At 44.4% G+C, this 12,710-nt stretch overlaps 1 protein-coding gene across 3 annotated transcripts in view; it reads left to right on the top strand.

Annotated features, from left to right (window-relative positions):
- SHISA6 (shisa family member 6) overlaps nucleotides 1–12,710 on the top strand; it is a 330,433-nt gene that overhangs the window by 14,648 nt on the left and 303,075 nt on the right. For all 3 annotated transcript variants that reach the window (XM_077166011.1, XM_077166012.1, XM_077166013.1), the window contains exon 2: nucleotides 9,896–10,056. In XM_077166011.1, coding sequence (XP_077022126.1) covers nucleotides 9,896–10,056 — 161 coding nt within the window. The remainder of the gene's footprint in view (nucleotides 1–9,895; nucleotides 10,057–12,710) is intronic.

Here is a 12,710-nt window from a genome sequence, read left to right on the forward strand (position 1 = left end):
TTTGCCTTTTTTTCTTCATCAACCAGGAAACAGAAGCACAGGGTGCTTAAGAAACTAGCTAATGATCACCACGGTAATTAGTGGCTGACATGCCAGACCCGGCACTCTGGCCCCAGAATTTCTCTGTTTAGCCATTTGGCGGTGCTGCCTTCATTTTGTCTCACCTGTAGAATTAGGTATGTGTCCATACAAATAAAGACAACAACAGCGGAGGCGGCGGCCAAATCAGAAGCATGTTTGTCCCTTGAACGCCGGTACATTTATTAATGCATCCATCCCTGTACCACCGCATTGCTGTGCTAACAAATATTGGTTGTATTTTTGTTTTCCCAGTACTAAATGGTAGCTGCACTCAATACAGTCAGATCTTTGATTAATCCTCAGAGAAACAGGGCAAATATTTCCCAGAACTCCAGATTCGGTATTGACGCTGCTAAATTTCCCAGGCCGGGGTAAATTCTTGTATGATTTATGAGGTCAGAAATGGCCCGTGTGGACATGATGCTATTCGGAATGAATCAGGGCCCCAGGGGATGCAGGTCCCAACACACATCTACTGTCCACTTACTTCCAGGCTGTTCATCTTAGCCCACTGGATGGAGCATCTTGCTCTAAGTGTCTCCAAAGCAAAGCAGGCGGCCCTGCCCTCCTTTGCTGAGTGAGGCCCGCGATGTGTCTTGGCCACGATGAATTCCCATTGTGCCGGGGACAGCTCAGACCTGCAGAATAGCTCAGTGCAGATGCACGGACATTGTTAACACCACAAATGAGATCTCTGCATCCATTCTGAGCCTCTCTGGATGAGGAGGGGAGGCTGGTGCACGCACAAAGCCAGCAGCTGTGTTTTTCAAGTGGACTGTGAGAGAACTGGGAATAGGGAGAACTAAATTAAGCCATTCTCCTGGGTCCATGTTTATTAAAAATATATTCATTTCCATTGTCCAGAGTGTGTATTTTCAAGACTGTCCAGCAGCTAAGTATGAGAAGGAAGTTAAAGGGGATGTCAGCTGCTCCTAAGGTGTGAATGTCAAGTGAAAGTTCGGTCATCCAGGGCTGAAATAACCAGAATTCTTTATTGAATTTGAATAGACCATTTGCACTCTACTTTTAGGAGAAAGACAAATTAAGCAGCTATCAGAGATTAACTTAAAGGAAAAAAAAAACCCAAAACTTTCATTCTGTTTTTATATGAATAGCTCAGTTTCCTAGGCCTTTTGCACTTCACTTAGTTTTCTCTGTGAAGAAAACTGATGATTGGACTTGATGGTCTAACTCAAGGAAGAACCTTGAATTCTTTAAATATACTATATTTATATTTAAATTTACTATATTTATATCTAAATGTAGTATATTTAATATATACTTAGTATATATACTGTACTTAATTAGACAGGCATGCTTTTAGAACATTCCTCAAAAACAAGAGTGCTCTCATTCGTCTGTAACTACAGTGAGAGTGTTAACGAGAATAGCTGATTCATGGCAAAGTTCATGTATTTGACTGTGATGGTGCCTGTCCAAAAGCATCCATCTCCTCCTGTCCCCAAAAGGAGAAAGGGTATGATTAGGGCTTAAACTATCCAATTTACCTTTGTCCTGACATAGGGCAGCTTACCGAATTGCAGTTGAGCCTATCATCTCTCTTCCATGGCATTTATATGACTCAGATATTCACAGACATGGAGGAGGGAGGATCCTGGCTTCCATTTGTTCCACTTTGGTGAGCAGTAGTATTCCGAAAGTACTCAAGGAAAGCACAGAAATGGTGATCAAGAAGATGTGCCAGATGAACTCAGTGTCCTTAGGCTCCCCACTTAATCTCAGGGGACCTAAGTTTTACCATCTGTTCGATGAGCAGATGGTAACGTTTTCTAAGTTTTCCAAGTTTTCTGTTTGGTGCTCGGTTGCCAAGTTTGTTAGCAAATTTGGAAGCTCCACAAAGGCCTAGGGTTTAATGGAGAAGTTTGGGGGCTACTGTGTAGAGGAGAAGGGCTGGGTGGAGGGGGGCTCTGGTACTCAAGATTTATCCAGAGTTGTGGTCCAGTGGAGTAGACTGCTGTTCTACTCAAGATTTCATCTGACAAAAAAAGTTTGGCTGCTAAAATAATTTGAAAAGTTTCAAAGCTGTTAGGATTAGGGGTTATGGTTATGTTTAGGTTAGGGTAGAGTTAGCGTTAGCGTTAAGGGTTCGAGCTGGGATTGGCTAGGATTAGGGTTAGGATTGGGGGATTAAGGGTTGGCATTAGAGATTAGGGTTAAATTAGGGTTAGGGTTGGGGTGTTAAGGGTTGGCATTAAGGATTAGGGTTAATGTTAGAGTTAGGGTTGGGGGTCAAGAGTTGGGGTTACAGGTTAGGGTTAGGATTTAGGGGTTAAGGTTAGGGTCACCAAGGCGACTCTTACTGGACAATTGAGTGTTAGCTGTGTTCTTATTTTGGAAGTTTACCACTGAAGATTGTACAGTCTCTGAAATCGCTTGATCAGAGACCTGCAGAGACATAGTAAGTGAAAGAAGCAAATGTTTGCTGGATAGGTGGATGGAGAAATGGGCAAATGGATGGATAATTCTGTGAAGTCTTACCGCTGTAGTTTAATCTAGCTATGTTTGAAATCTGGATTCACCATTTATATCTGTGTGACCTTGTGAAAGTTGCTTAACTTCTCAGTCTCTTATTTTTCATTGGTAAAATGGACTAGCAGTAGCACCGACTATAAAAGGTTATTCTGGGGATTATGCGATATAATGCATGTCAGAGTTTAGTATGGTCTCTGGCACATAGTTATCGCTCAATAAGTAGTAAGTAACCTTTAATTTTCCAAGCAGTCAAGAATATGAAGCAATGTTATGAAAAGTACTTTGCTTATTTTTCTATTATTAACGGAAATCATTTGTGATTTTAAGAATGCTTTTGTGTCTTGTAAGTAGGTGGCAGCACATCAAGGTGTTGACTGGACTCAGTCCCTGCAGGCACCAAGATAACGAAACACTTAGGGAAATTCAAACATGCTTTCATTTCCTTGGGGCCACTGACAACATTAACCAAGGTTTTAAGCAAATAAATAATTGGTCTTGACCTAAATCACTCGTTTACTAATTGCTTCTCCATGCCCAGATAATAACTGGCATTTGCTAAATTAGCAGAGCTGGCTGGGGAAGCCAGGAGGTCTCATTAAAGCTGAGGTTTCAGTGGAAAAGGAGATACATGCTCCTGGTGAACAGAAGGAAACCCTGCTCAAGCCAGAACTCCAGATTGACATTTCTGTTTCATCATGATCAGTTCTTATAATTAGTCCCAACCTCAGTTTCTTTTTAAGAATTGGGAAAATAATAGCTACGTAGGTCCCAGTATTAATGGGGGAATCACATGGCAGAAGGCAGGTGAACACATTTTGAAATTAAGTGCCATATAAACATAAGATGATGGTAACGTTTCATTGATCCAGAGGATTAATATTCAAACACAGTGACTGTCTTCCCTGATCAGATTTGCTGCCCCATAACTTTCTCTTCCTGGCTGGACACGCATCCAGGAAAGCCAAGTCCATGTGTGCAGAAAGGAGCAGGAACATGAACCAATTACCCAGATAATTCAGGCAAAAGGAATTCTTTTGTTACGCAGCTCCAGATACTGAAACTGAAGTGGCTCTGGGATAAGCAGGACACTGAGTGGGATTCTTTGCTGTGCATCCCTAAATCAAACCCACCCACAGTCGTGCTGTGGGCGCTGCTGGCCTTGGGCAGGGTGGCCGGCGGCTCCCACTCTGTCCCTCAGTCCCTCGCGGGCCTGGCTCTGGGTGTCTCACCTGCTCTCCTCCTCTCTCTTGCCCTCTGAATGCCTCTCTCCCGTGCCCTCTCTGCCTCTTGCCTTTGGAATCGCCTCCTATCTCCAAATCTGTCTCTTTGACTCTCTAGCCATTTCTCACTTTCTCTTTCACTATTTTTTTTTTTTTCTCTTTCTGGCTAAGCTGCCATCTCTGCCTCCTGACTTTGCCTCCTCACCTTTCTCTCTCTCCCTTCCCCTTTGGGTCTCTTTCTTTCCTTTCTGAAATCTCGCCATCTGTCCCTTTTTTGCCCCAAGTTTCGATTCTTCTTTCACTCTCACTCACTCTTTCGGTCTATTTGACTGTCTCTCATTTTCTCTCTCTCCACCTTTTTCTTTTCATCTCCTCTCTATCTCTACCCTTCAGTCCCTCTATTTCTCCCTATCTGTCCCTGTCTGCCTGTCTGTCTCTCTCCTGTCATCTCTGTCGTTCCCTTAGACCCTGATCGCAGCCGGCTGCTCTTTTCCAAAATCCCCTTCGCTGTCTCTCAGTGACCAATTTTCTTTCCTACGGTTAGAAAGTAGCTCAGTCCTTAACCCATTTCCTCCGGCTCCTCCAAATTAATTAGGTGAGCCTGGGATCACACATTTCAGAATTAGAATAATATTTATCAAGCACCCTGGAGGGAAGGAAATGGAAGATGGAGAGGAACAGGAGCCAGGCATGAGGGTGCAGTGCTGGGGGGAGGGGCACGCGCACATGTGCGCGCGTGTGTGTATGTGAGTGTGTATGCGCGCGCGTGTGTGTATGCATATGCGTATGTGTGCGTGTGTATGCACGTGTGTGTATGTGTATGTGCGTGTGCATATGTGCATGTGTATGTGTGCGCGCGTGTGTGTGTGTGTATGTGCGTGCGTGTGAGTATGCACTGCACGTGTGTGTATGTGTGCGTGTGTGTGCATATGTGTGTGTATGTGCGTGTGTGTATGTGTATGCGCGTGTATGTGTGCACTCGTGTGTGTATGTGTGCACGCATATGCGTGCGTATGTGTGTGCGTGTGTGTATGTGTGCGCGCGTGCGTATGTGTGTGTGTGTCTGTATGTGTGTGCGTGTATGTGCATGTGCGTGAGTATGCACACGCACGTGTGTGTATGTGCACGCATGTGTGTGCGTATGTGTGTGTGCGTGTGTGTATGTGCGCACGCGTGCGTGTGTATGTGTGTGTGTCTGTGTGTGTGCGTGTATGTGCATGTGCGTGAGTATGCACATGCACGTGTGTGTATGTGCGCACATGTGTGTGCGTATGTGCGTGTGCGTATGTGTATGTGCGCGTGTATGCGTGCGCTCGTGTGTGTATGTGCACGCGCATATGCATGCGTATGTGTGTGTGCATGTGTATATGTGCGCACGCGTGCGTGTGTATGTGTGTGTGTGCGTGTATGTGCATGTGTGAGTATGCACATGCACGTGTGTGTATGTGCGCGCATGTGTGTGCGTATGTGCGTGTGTGTATGTGTATGTGTGTGTGTATGTGTGTGTGTGTGTATGTGTGTGCGTGTATGTGTGTGCATGTGTGTATGTGTGCGCGTGCATGCGTATGTGTGTGCGTGTGCGTGTGTCTGTATGTGTGTATGTGTGTGCGTGTGTATATGTGCATGTGCGTGTGTGTATGTGTGTGTGCACCACGCCAGCAGAGGGAGGCTGTCTGGGCATTCGAGCTGCCTGGCTTGTTGGCAGAGGGCATTGGGCTAGGACGCATCCTGGAGCCCGAGGCTGGGGAGTCGGGAAAGCCCACAGGGAGGTGCCTGGGAGCATTTCCCCGACTCCCATGCCCCTCACGGGGACTACACGTGGCAGGGCCCCACCCCCAGTAGCCCCAGAAAGGTCTCCTCTAGCACAGCCCTCCTGCCGGCTGTGCTGCCCAGCTCAGCCCAAACCACTGGGCAGCAGAAGCCCCTTCGGGGAAGGGGCTACAGTGTATGTTGTTTACAGCATGGGTTTCTTCTTTCCTCACGTGACCTGGAGACAGGAGGTGATAGCTTAGCTGTGACCCACAGGTGAAAACTCACTCTCCAGCAGCAAGTTTGGGACCCACAGAATCTGGTCATCTTCGAGGGGGGGACACTCCAGCTGGAGCCCGGAGTCTCCCCTTTCAGTCCTCAGTCTCAGAGCTTTTCAGGAGATGAAAGCCAGGTTTGGAGGAGAACTAACTTTGAAAATCTCTTCTCTGCTTCATCCTCCTTGACAAAGGAGCCCCCCAGTCAGTCTAATCCGGAACTGCCACTTAAACTGTTCATGTCCACAAAAGTGATGCTAGATGGAAAGCCCCACAAAGGCAGGGACGGGAGCGTTTCTTCATTCCTTCCTTGAGCAAACATTCACCGAGCACCTGTCTGTGCCATGCATGTGCGAGGTCCAAGGACACAGCAGTGCTTAAGATATACACAAGGACTCGTCCTCAGGGATGTTCATTTCAGTGTCTCCCACCTACTGGTCCCCAGAGCCCAGCCCAGTGCCCCATCTTCATACATATTTGTTGAAATACGTTGAAATCAATTGCACTGAGAATTCATCAAACCTCCACTTCACCTGGTACTGTGTGGTTACAGAGCAGGGTTCCTCAGTCTCGGCACTGCTGATGTTTTGGGCGCTGGATGGCTCTTTTTTGGGAGTTGTTCTGTGCGTTGAAGATGCTTATCATCATCCCTCGTCTCCACCCATAAATGCCAGTAGCACCTCCCTCTTAGTCATGACAATCAAAAATGTCACCAGACATTGTCAGATGTCTCCTGGAGGGCACAGTGGCTGGGTTGGGAATGGCTGATGTCACTTTGGTCTCGGTCCACCAAAGACAGTGAATTTACCTGCAGGAATCCATTCTCCTTCATAGATTTCAGAGAGGTAGGGGCCTTCATAAGAACTTGGAAAGCAAAACTAGAGAACATAATGTACTTTAGAAATAACAGATTTATTAAAATATCATTCATATACTATAAATCTTACCCTTAAATTGAAAAGTCTACAATTCAGTGGTGTTTATATATTCAAAGAGTTGTGAACCCATTGCCTCTATGTAATTTTAGAACATTTTCATTTTCCAAATCAGAAACTGCACAACCCATTGGCAGTCACTCTCCTTTCCCCTCTCCCCAGCACTGGCAACCACTAATGTACTTTCTTTCTCTGTGGGTTTGCCTATTCTGGACATTTCATACAGATGGAACCATACAGTGTGTGGTCTTTGCTGTCTGCTTCTTTCAGTTGGCATAATGTCTATACCCATGTTGTAGCTTGTATCAGTACTTCATTCCTTTTTCATGGGCTTATAATATTCCACTGTATAACTATATTTGGTTGGGTTGTCTCTTTATCTGTTGATGGCTCTCTAGATTGTTTACATATTTTGGTTATTCTGAATAATACTGTCATGAACATTTGTGCACAAGTTTCTGTTTTCAGTTCTCTTGGGTATATACCTAGGAATGGTAGCTCTATGTTTAATGTTTTGATGAATTGCCAACTACTTCCCAAAATGGCTGCACCATTTAACATCCCACAGTCAACATGTGTGTTCCAATTTCTCTACATTCCCACAAATAGTAGTTGTCTGTCTTTTTCATTTTAGCCATAACTAACAGGTATAAAATGATATTTCACTGTAGTTTTGATTTGCATTTCCCCAATGACTAATGAGGTTGAGTATCTTTTCATGTGATTATTGGCCATTTGCATGCATATTTTTGGAGAAATGCCTATTCAAATCCTTTGCCAATTGGGTTATTTTTTAATTGGGCTAATCAGCTTTTTTGTTTTGAGTTATTTGATTGTTTATTGTTGAATTGTAAGCGTTTTTAAAATATATTTTGGATACAGTTCCCTTATCAGAGATATGATCTACAATTATTTTCTCACCTGTGGGTTGTCTTTCACTTCCATAACGCTGTCTTTTGAAATGCAAAAGTTTTTAATTTTGATCAAGTCCAATTTATCTGTTAGTTTTTGTGACTTGTGCTTTTGGTGTCCTTTTTAAGAAACTGCTGCTTAATATCAGGTCACAAAAAATTTACTCCTATGTTTAAAGAGTTTTATACCTTATATTTGGGTCTGTGGCCCATTTTGAGCTAATTTTTGTATATGGGATGAGTTAGGGAGTTCAACTTCATTCTTTTGCATATGGTTCTCTAGTTCTCCCAGCACTGTTTGGTGAAAAGACTAGTCAAAAGTCAGTTGACTGTAAATATTTATTTCTGGACTCCCAATTCTATTCCATTGATCTACACATCTAAGATAACTTTTGACTCTGATTTTCTTACCACAGAAGGCTGGTAGAAAAAAGGGTCTTTGATAACCAGACAGGTGAAGAAATCAAAGAAACATGTACAACAGTTTATTTGATAACTAAATTATCAAATTTTAGAATTCGAAGGAACCTTAGAAGCCATCTAGTTTAAACCCTTTGTTTTGTTGAGGCCGGGGTGGAGATTAAATTTCCAAGGTTAGCAGACCTACCCACAGCTGTGTGACTAGTCAGTGGCAGAACTGGGATTAGGACCTAAACTGCCTGACTTTCTAGGACAATGTTTGTTCTTATTCTCAGGCTTCGAATTTGAGGTATCTGGGCCTGGCTCAGGTCTGCTGTGACTCCCTTTCCCACACCAGCGGGATGCTGCCATCTCCCCTTTGTGCACAGGAGCACGTGGGGATCGTGGTGTGTGTCTGCTGCTTCTTTTACAAGGTTGAGAGGAGAGAAAGCCAGTCGGAGTGGATCATTTGGAAAATCTGAAATTGCTGTACAAATGCCACGAAATGATAAGATTGCCGGCTTGATGCTCTTCTCTCAGGAAGGTTCAGCATGTCAGAGGCGGCATCATGGAAAGAAACAATTCATGCTCAGATGCACTTTTAAACTGCCGCTTTCCAAGGGGGAGAGAGGGCAGAGACTTTGAGTCTCAATGTGAAGCCTTGGGGCTAGGTGGGGCACCGATCAGGTTCTGGCAGGGGCAGGAAAAAGACAAGCTGGCTTGGGGAGGCTGGGAGGCGGTGCAGGTCACCTCTTGAGTAGATGGAAGAGCTCTTACCTGGCTCATGAAGATAAAAGGGACACTTCAGAATCAGGTTAACCTGTGAGATCCAGAGGGTACCTGGCCTTGAAGTTATAGCCTCAGGTGGTGGATTCCTTGTGGCTGGGCCATGCCCACCTTTCACTCCTCAGTCCACCCCTATGTGTCTTTGTTTTCCACTGACTGTGGTTGCCTTAGATATCACCACTTCAAAGAGGGGGTCCTGTTTGGAGCCAGGGACAAAGTGATTTCTCCTAAATTGTGAGCCCCTAGATGGCGGGGATGGTGTACTGTTTCCTTCTTTATATCTCTGCAGTGGCTGATGCATGCTGAGTACCCTATAAATGTACACTTAATTGTTGAAGCCAGGTGCTCTCTCTGGGCATCTGTGTCTTTTGCAGAGAGGAGGGCTCCTCCAGCTAAGGAAGGGTCCCTGTTTATCTCTCTTTCTTCCCGTGTTGGTAATTGCCCCCCCCCTTTAAGCTCTGGTTGTCTGTACCACCCTTGTGTTCTGATATTTATCTTTTGATCTGAGCATCTTATTTTTGCAGCTAAATCACACCTTTATTTGATGGCAGGAGCTGTGTGCCATCTTTATCTGTGTCACCAGTATCCGGTACAAGCTTCCCGGTGCGTGGTTTTCGATGGGGAGGTCCCCCTCCCCGGATATTAGTCAGCCTGCTGCTGAATTTGAGGCCAAATGGGTCAGCCTTTCACTGCAGTAAAATTCCCCTGGCCAGCAGCTGTCGATATCTACCTGGCATAGGTGGCTATAGGGGGTGCCAGGATTTGGAAAGGGCTCAGAGTTCTTTGATGTGAAATGAATTAAAGAGAGGAAAGGAACCATAAATGCTGCCCTTTAGTGCCGGTACCCACAGGCATAAAGAACTCTCCCCTACATTCCCACCGAGACCAGCTCCAGATGAAGTTGTGCCCTTAGAGAGCTGAATGCCACCTCTCTGATTTCTCCCATAGCTCCATGTGTCAAAGGACCCATGACAGAAAGCCAGCTCCCTTTGTGGCTCTGCACACGTGTCCAGCGAATCTCACTGTCTGATCCCTTCCTTGTTTAGGGCGCTGGCTGACATCTTAAGGCAACAAGGACCAATCCCCATAGCACACTGTGAAAGAGAAACTATCTCGGCTATCGATACCTCGCCCAAAGAGAACACGCCCGTCAGGTCGTCCTCCAAAAATCACTACACCCCCGTGCGGGCAGCCAAGCAGCCAGCAGGTAAGTGAGAGCGGATCGCCTGAAATCTTTCCTGAGGCTGGTGAGATGCTGCTGTAGGTTTTCTGCTCTGGTGAATGAGGGTCTTCCCGATGGATGGACAGGCTTGGGAAAGAGTCCGGCGTTTGTCCCTTTGGGGTGAGCTCTGTCGCCAGGCTGGCTTGAACAAGGGCTGATGACTTAGGGACATCTGTGATTTAGGGACTGGCTGGCACATCCTCTTACTGAAAAGGGACTTTGAAGCAGCCATGGCAGATCATTCATTCACCCACGTGGTGGGAAGGGTTAGACTGCCCAGGCTGCTAGGGGTTGGAAAGGAAACGGCTTCACCCAGATCTAGAGCCCACTCAATGAATGGAACCTCAAAGAACACTTCCTGAGGGTGCGAATTATAGCTGTACCTTACGGTGACCCTTTCCTGTGCTTTGTGATGAGTTGCCTTATAACAACAATATACGCTTTTACTAGATCATCATCAGTGTAACCCTATGAATTAAACTGGGCAGGGCTTATTTCCCACGACGTATAGATCAATAAATGAAGCTCAAGGAACTTGAGTGACTTGAGCGGAGTTACTAAGATATTACTGAAAATAAAAAAACAGCAGTAGAAACAATAATAGCCTGACATTTATTGGGATCTTTCTCTGTATCAAACATTATGCTGAGCATTAATATGTATTTTCTTATTATTCTTCACCATGATCTAAGTATTTATATATTATCCACATTTTATATAAGGAACAGAGAGATTAAGTAAATGTTCCAAAGGTCACAGTTAGTAAGAGACAAAGCCAGGATTCAAACCAAGGAATATCGCGAACAACAGTCAGGGTGGGGAAACCCTAATACCTTACTCTGTTGAAAACATGAATCCAAAGTGTCTGAGTGGACAGTCTCCTTGCAAATGTAGCCTGGGAAGTCATTACTGTTTGTGAGGGTCATCCCACAGCCTCGTACTGATGAGACACAGTTTCTACTTGGATGCATGGACCTGAACTCTTCATGCCAATCACCCTACACTCATTCAAAGGATAGGTTATGCGAGCTGAATTAAACCTGCAATAAGGATATATAACCACTAGGTGGCGGTTGGTGTATGCAAAATTCAAGAACAGAGCAATGGTTTTGCTAAAGCAGATTTATTTTCCATTCATTCTTCAATGTTTTAAAATGTATTACAGATTTGTAATTTTTCTTTAAGGTAATACTCTTAAATCTTGAGAATCTGATAAAAGCTAAGGACCTTTCCCCTTGAAAATATACATAGACAGTCATCTAACATTTTGCATATGATTTAAGGTGATTAATAGATCTTTCCCCAAAGGTAGAAATCACTAATGTAAAAGTAAAGGCGAGGGATCTGCCTTTACAAAAATTCTAAGATGTGTTTTCGGCCATAATGTCATAGAACCTTAAAATGCAGGCAATAGAAAGAATCATAGTAAAACATCTGACCCAGTGGCTATCTTCCTATCTGCACATTAGAAATCACTTGAGACCTCTTAAAAATGCTGATGCCTAGGCCTCACAAATTGGCCAGAATTTCTAGGGATGGGAACCGGATTTCACAGTTTTTAAAATCTCCCCAAGGTGATTCTAATATGCCACCAGGGTAAAGCACCAGCGGTCTAGATGGTTTTCTTTCACTTTATGAATGAGGAAGCTGAAAAGCTATACTGGTAGTTTTCAAACTTGGCTGCACATTGGAATCACCTGGGGAGCTGTAAAATTTAATGCTGTTGGGTCCCACCCCCATAGACTAGGGTTTAATTGATGATGAGTGTAGCCTGGGCATGGGGCGGGGGTGTGGGGAGTTGGTAGGGTAAGTTTTCCAGGTGTTTCTAATTTGAGTAAAGTTTGAGCATCACTGGGCTCTAGAAATTGCATAGAAAGGCACAGGTCCATCCTAATTAATCATTTATTTAATTGATCACTGTTTAATCTAAGTTGGTAAGATCATCAGCTTTGAGTATTTTCATTTCACCAGAAATCCATGGTTTGGAATCAGACTCTTCCAGAGCTTGTCTGCTGCATGGAAACTTCAGGACCATTTTCGCATCAAAAGCCCACCCTCTCCCCCCGGAGTTTATCCACACCCCTGTCTGCTCCAGCTTTCTCTGCCTGGTTAGAAAGAGAACTAGTTCTCACCAGCCTCTGAGCCCCAGCTAATTAAGTGGACAGTGTTGATCTGCCCTTAAGTACCATTTGGTGGGTCAGAAAGATCCGTCACTTCTGGTTTCTATATATGTCCCTTCTTCTTGTGAGCTGAGAAAGAAAGCTTATAGTTACATGATTCACTTCTATGTTTCAAGAATCCCTCCCTGTATTTCTCAAGTCAGAGCTCTCCGCATTTCTTTTAGAAATGGCAATTGTTTCCCTGGCCCAGAAAGCATTCTCAGTGGTGACACTTAAATTTAAAGGCAATTTTGTAACAAGCTGCAACTCCTAAGGCTTACAACTGCTTTCTCAAATAGCTGTTATCTTTTGCCACAAAGTATTGGGATTTGAACAGAGGTTTAAACAGAACTTTGGCTAGATGTTCAAAGTGAAGATTTACTGTGATTTTCCTACTCATCAAATCAACAAACCACCTATTGTCAGAGTATGATGGCAAGAGCCTTTTAGTAGGATGCAGGAAAATATCCTGTAATTTTA

The sequence above is a fragment of the Tamandua tetradactyla genome, chromosome 6 (assembly GCF_023851605.1).
Source record: "Tamandua tetradactyla isolate mTamTet1 chromosome 6, mTamTet1.pri, whole genome shotgun sequence".
NCBI classification, from domain to species: domain Eukaryota; kingdom Metazoa; phylum Chordata; class Mammalia; order Pilosa; family Myrmecophagidae; genus Tamandua; species Tamandua tetradactyla.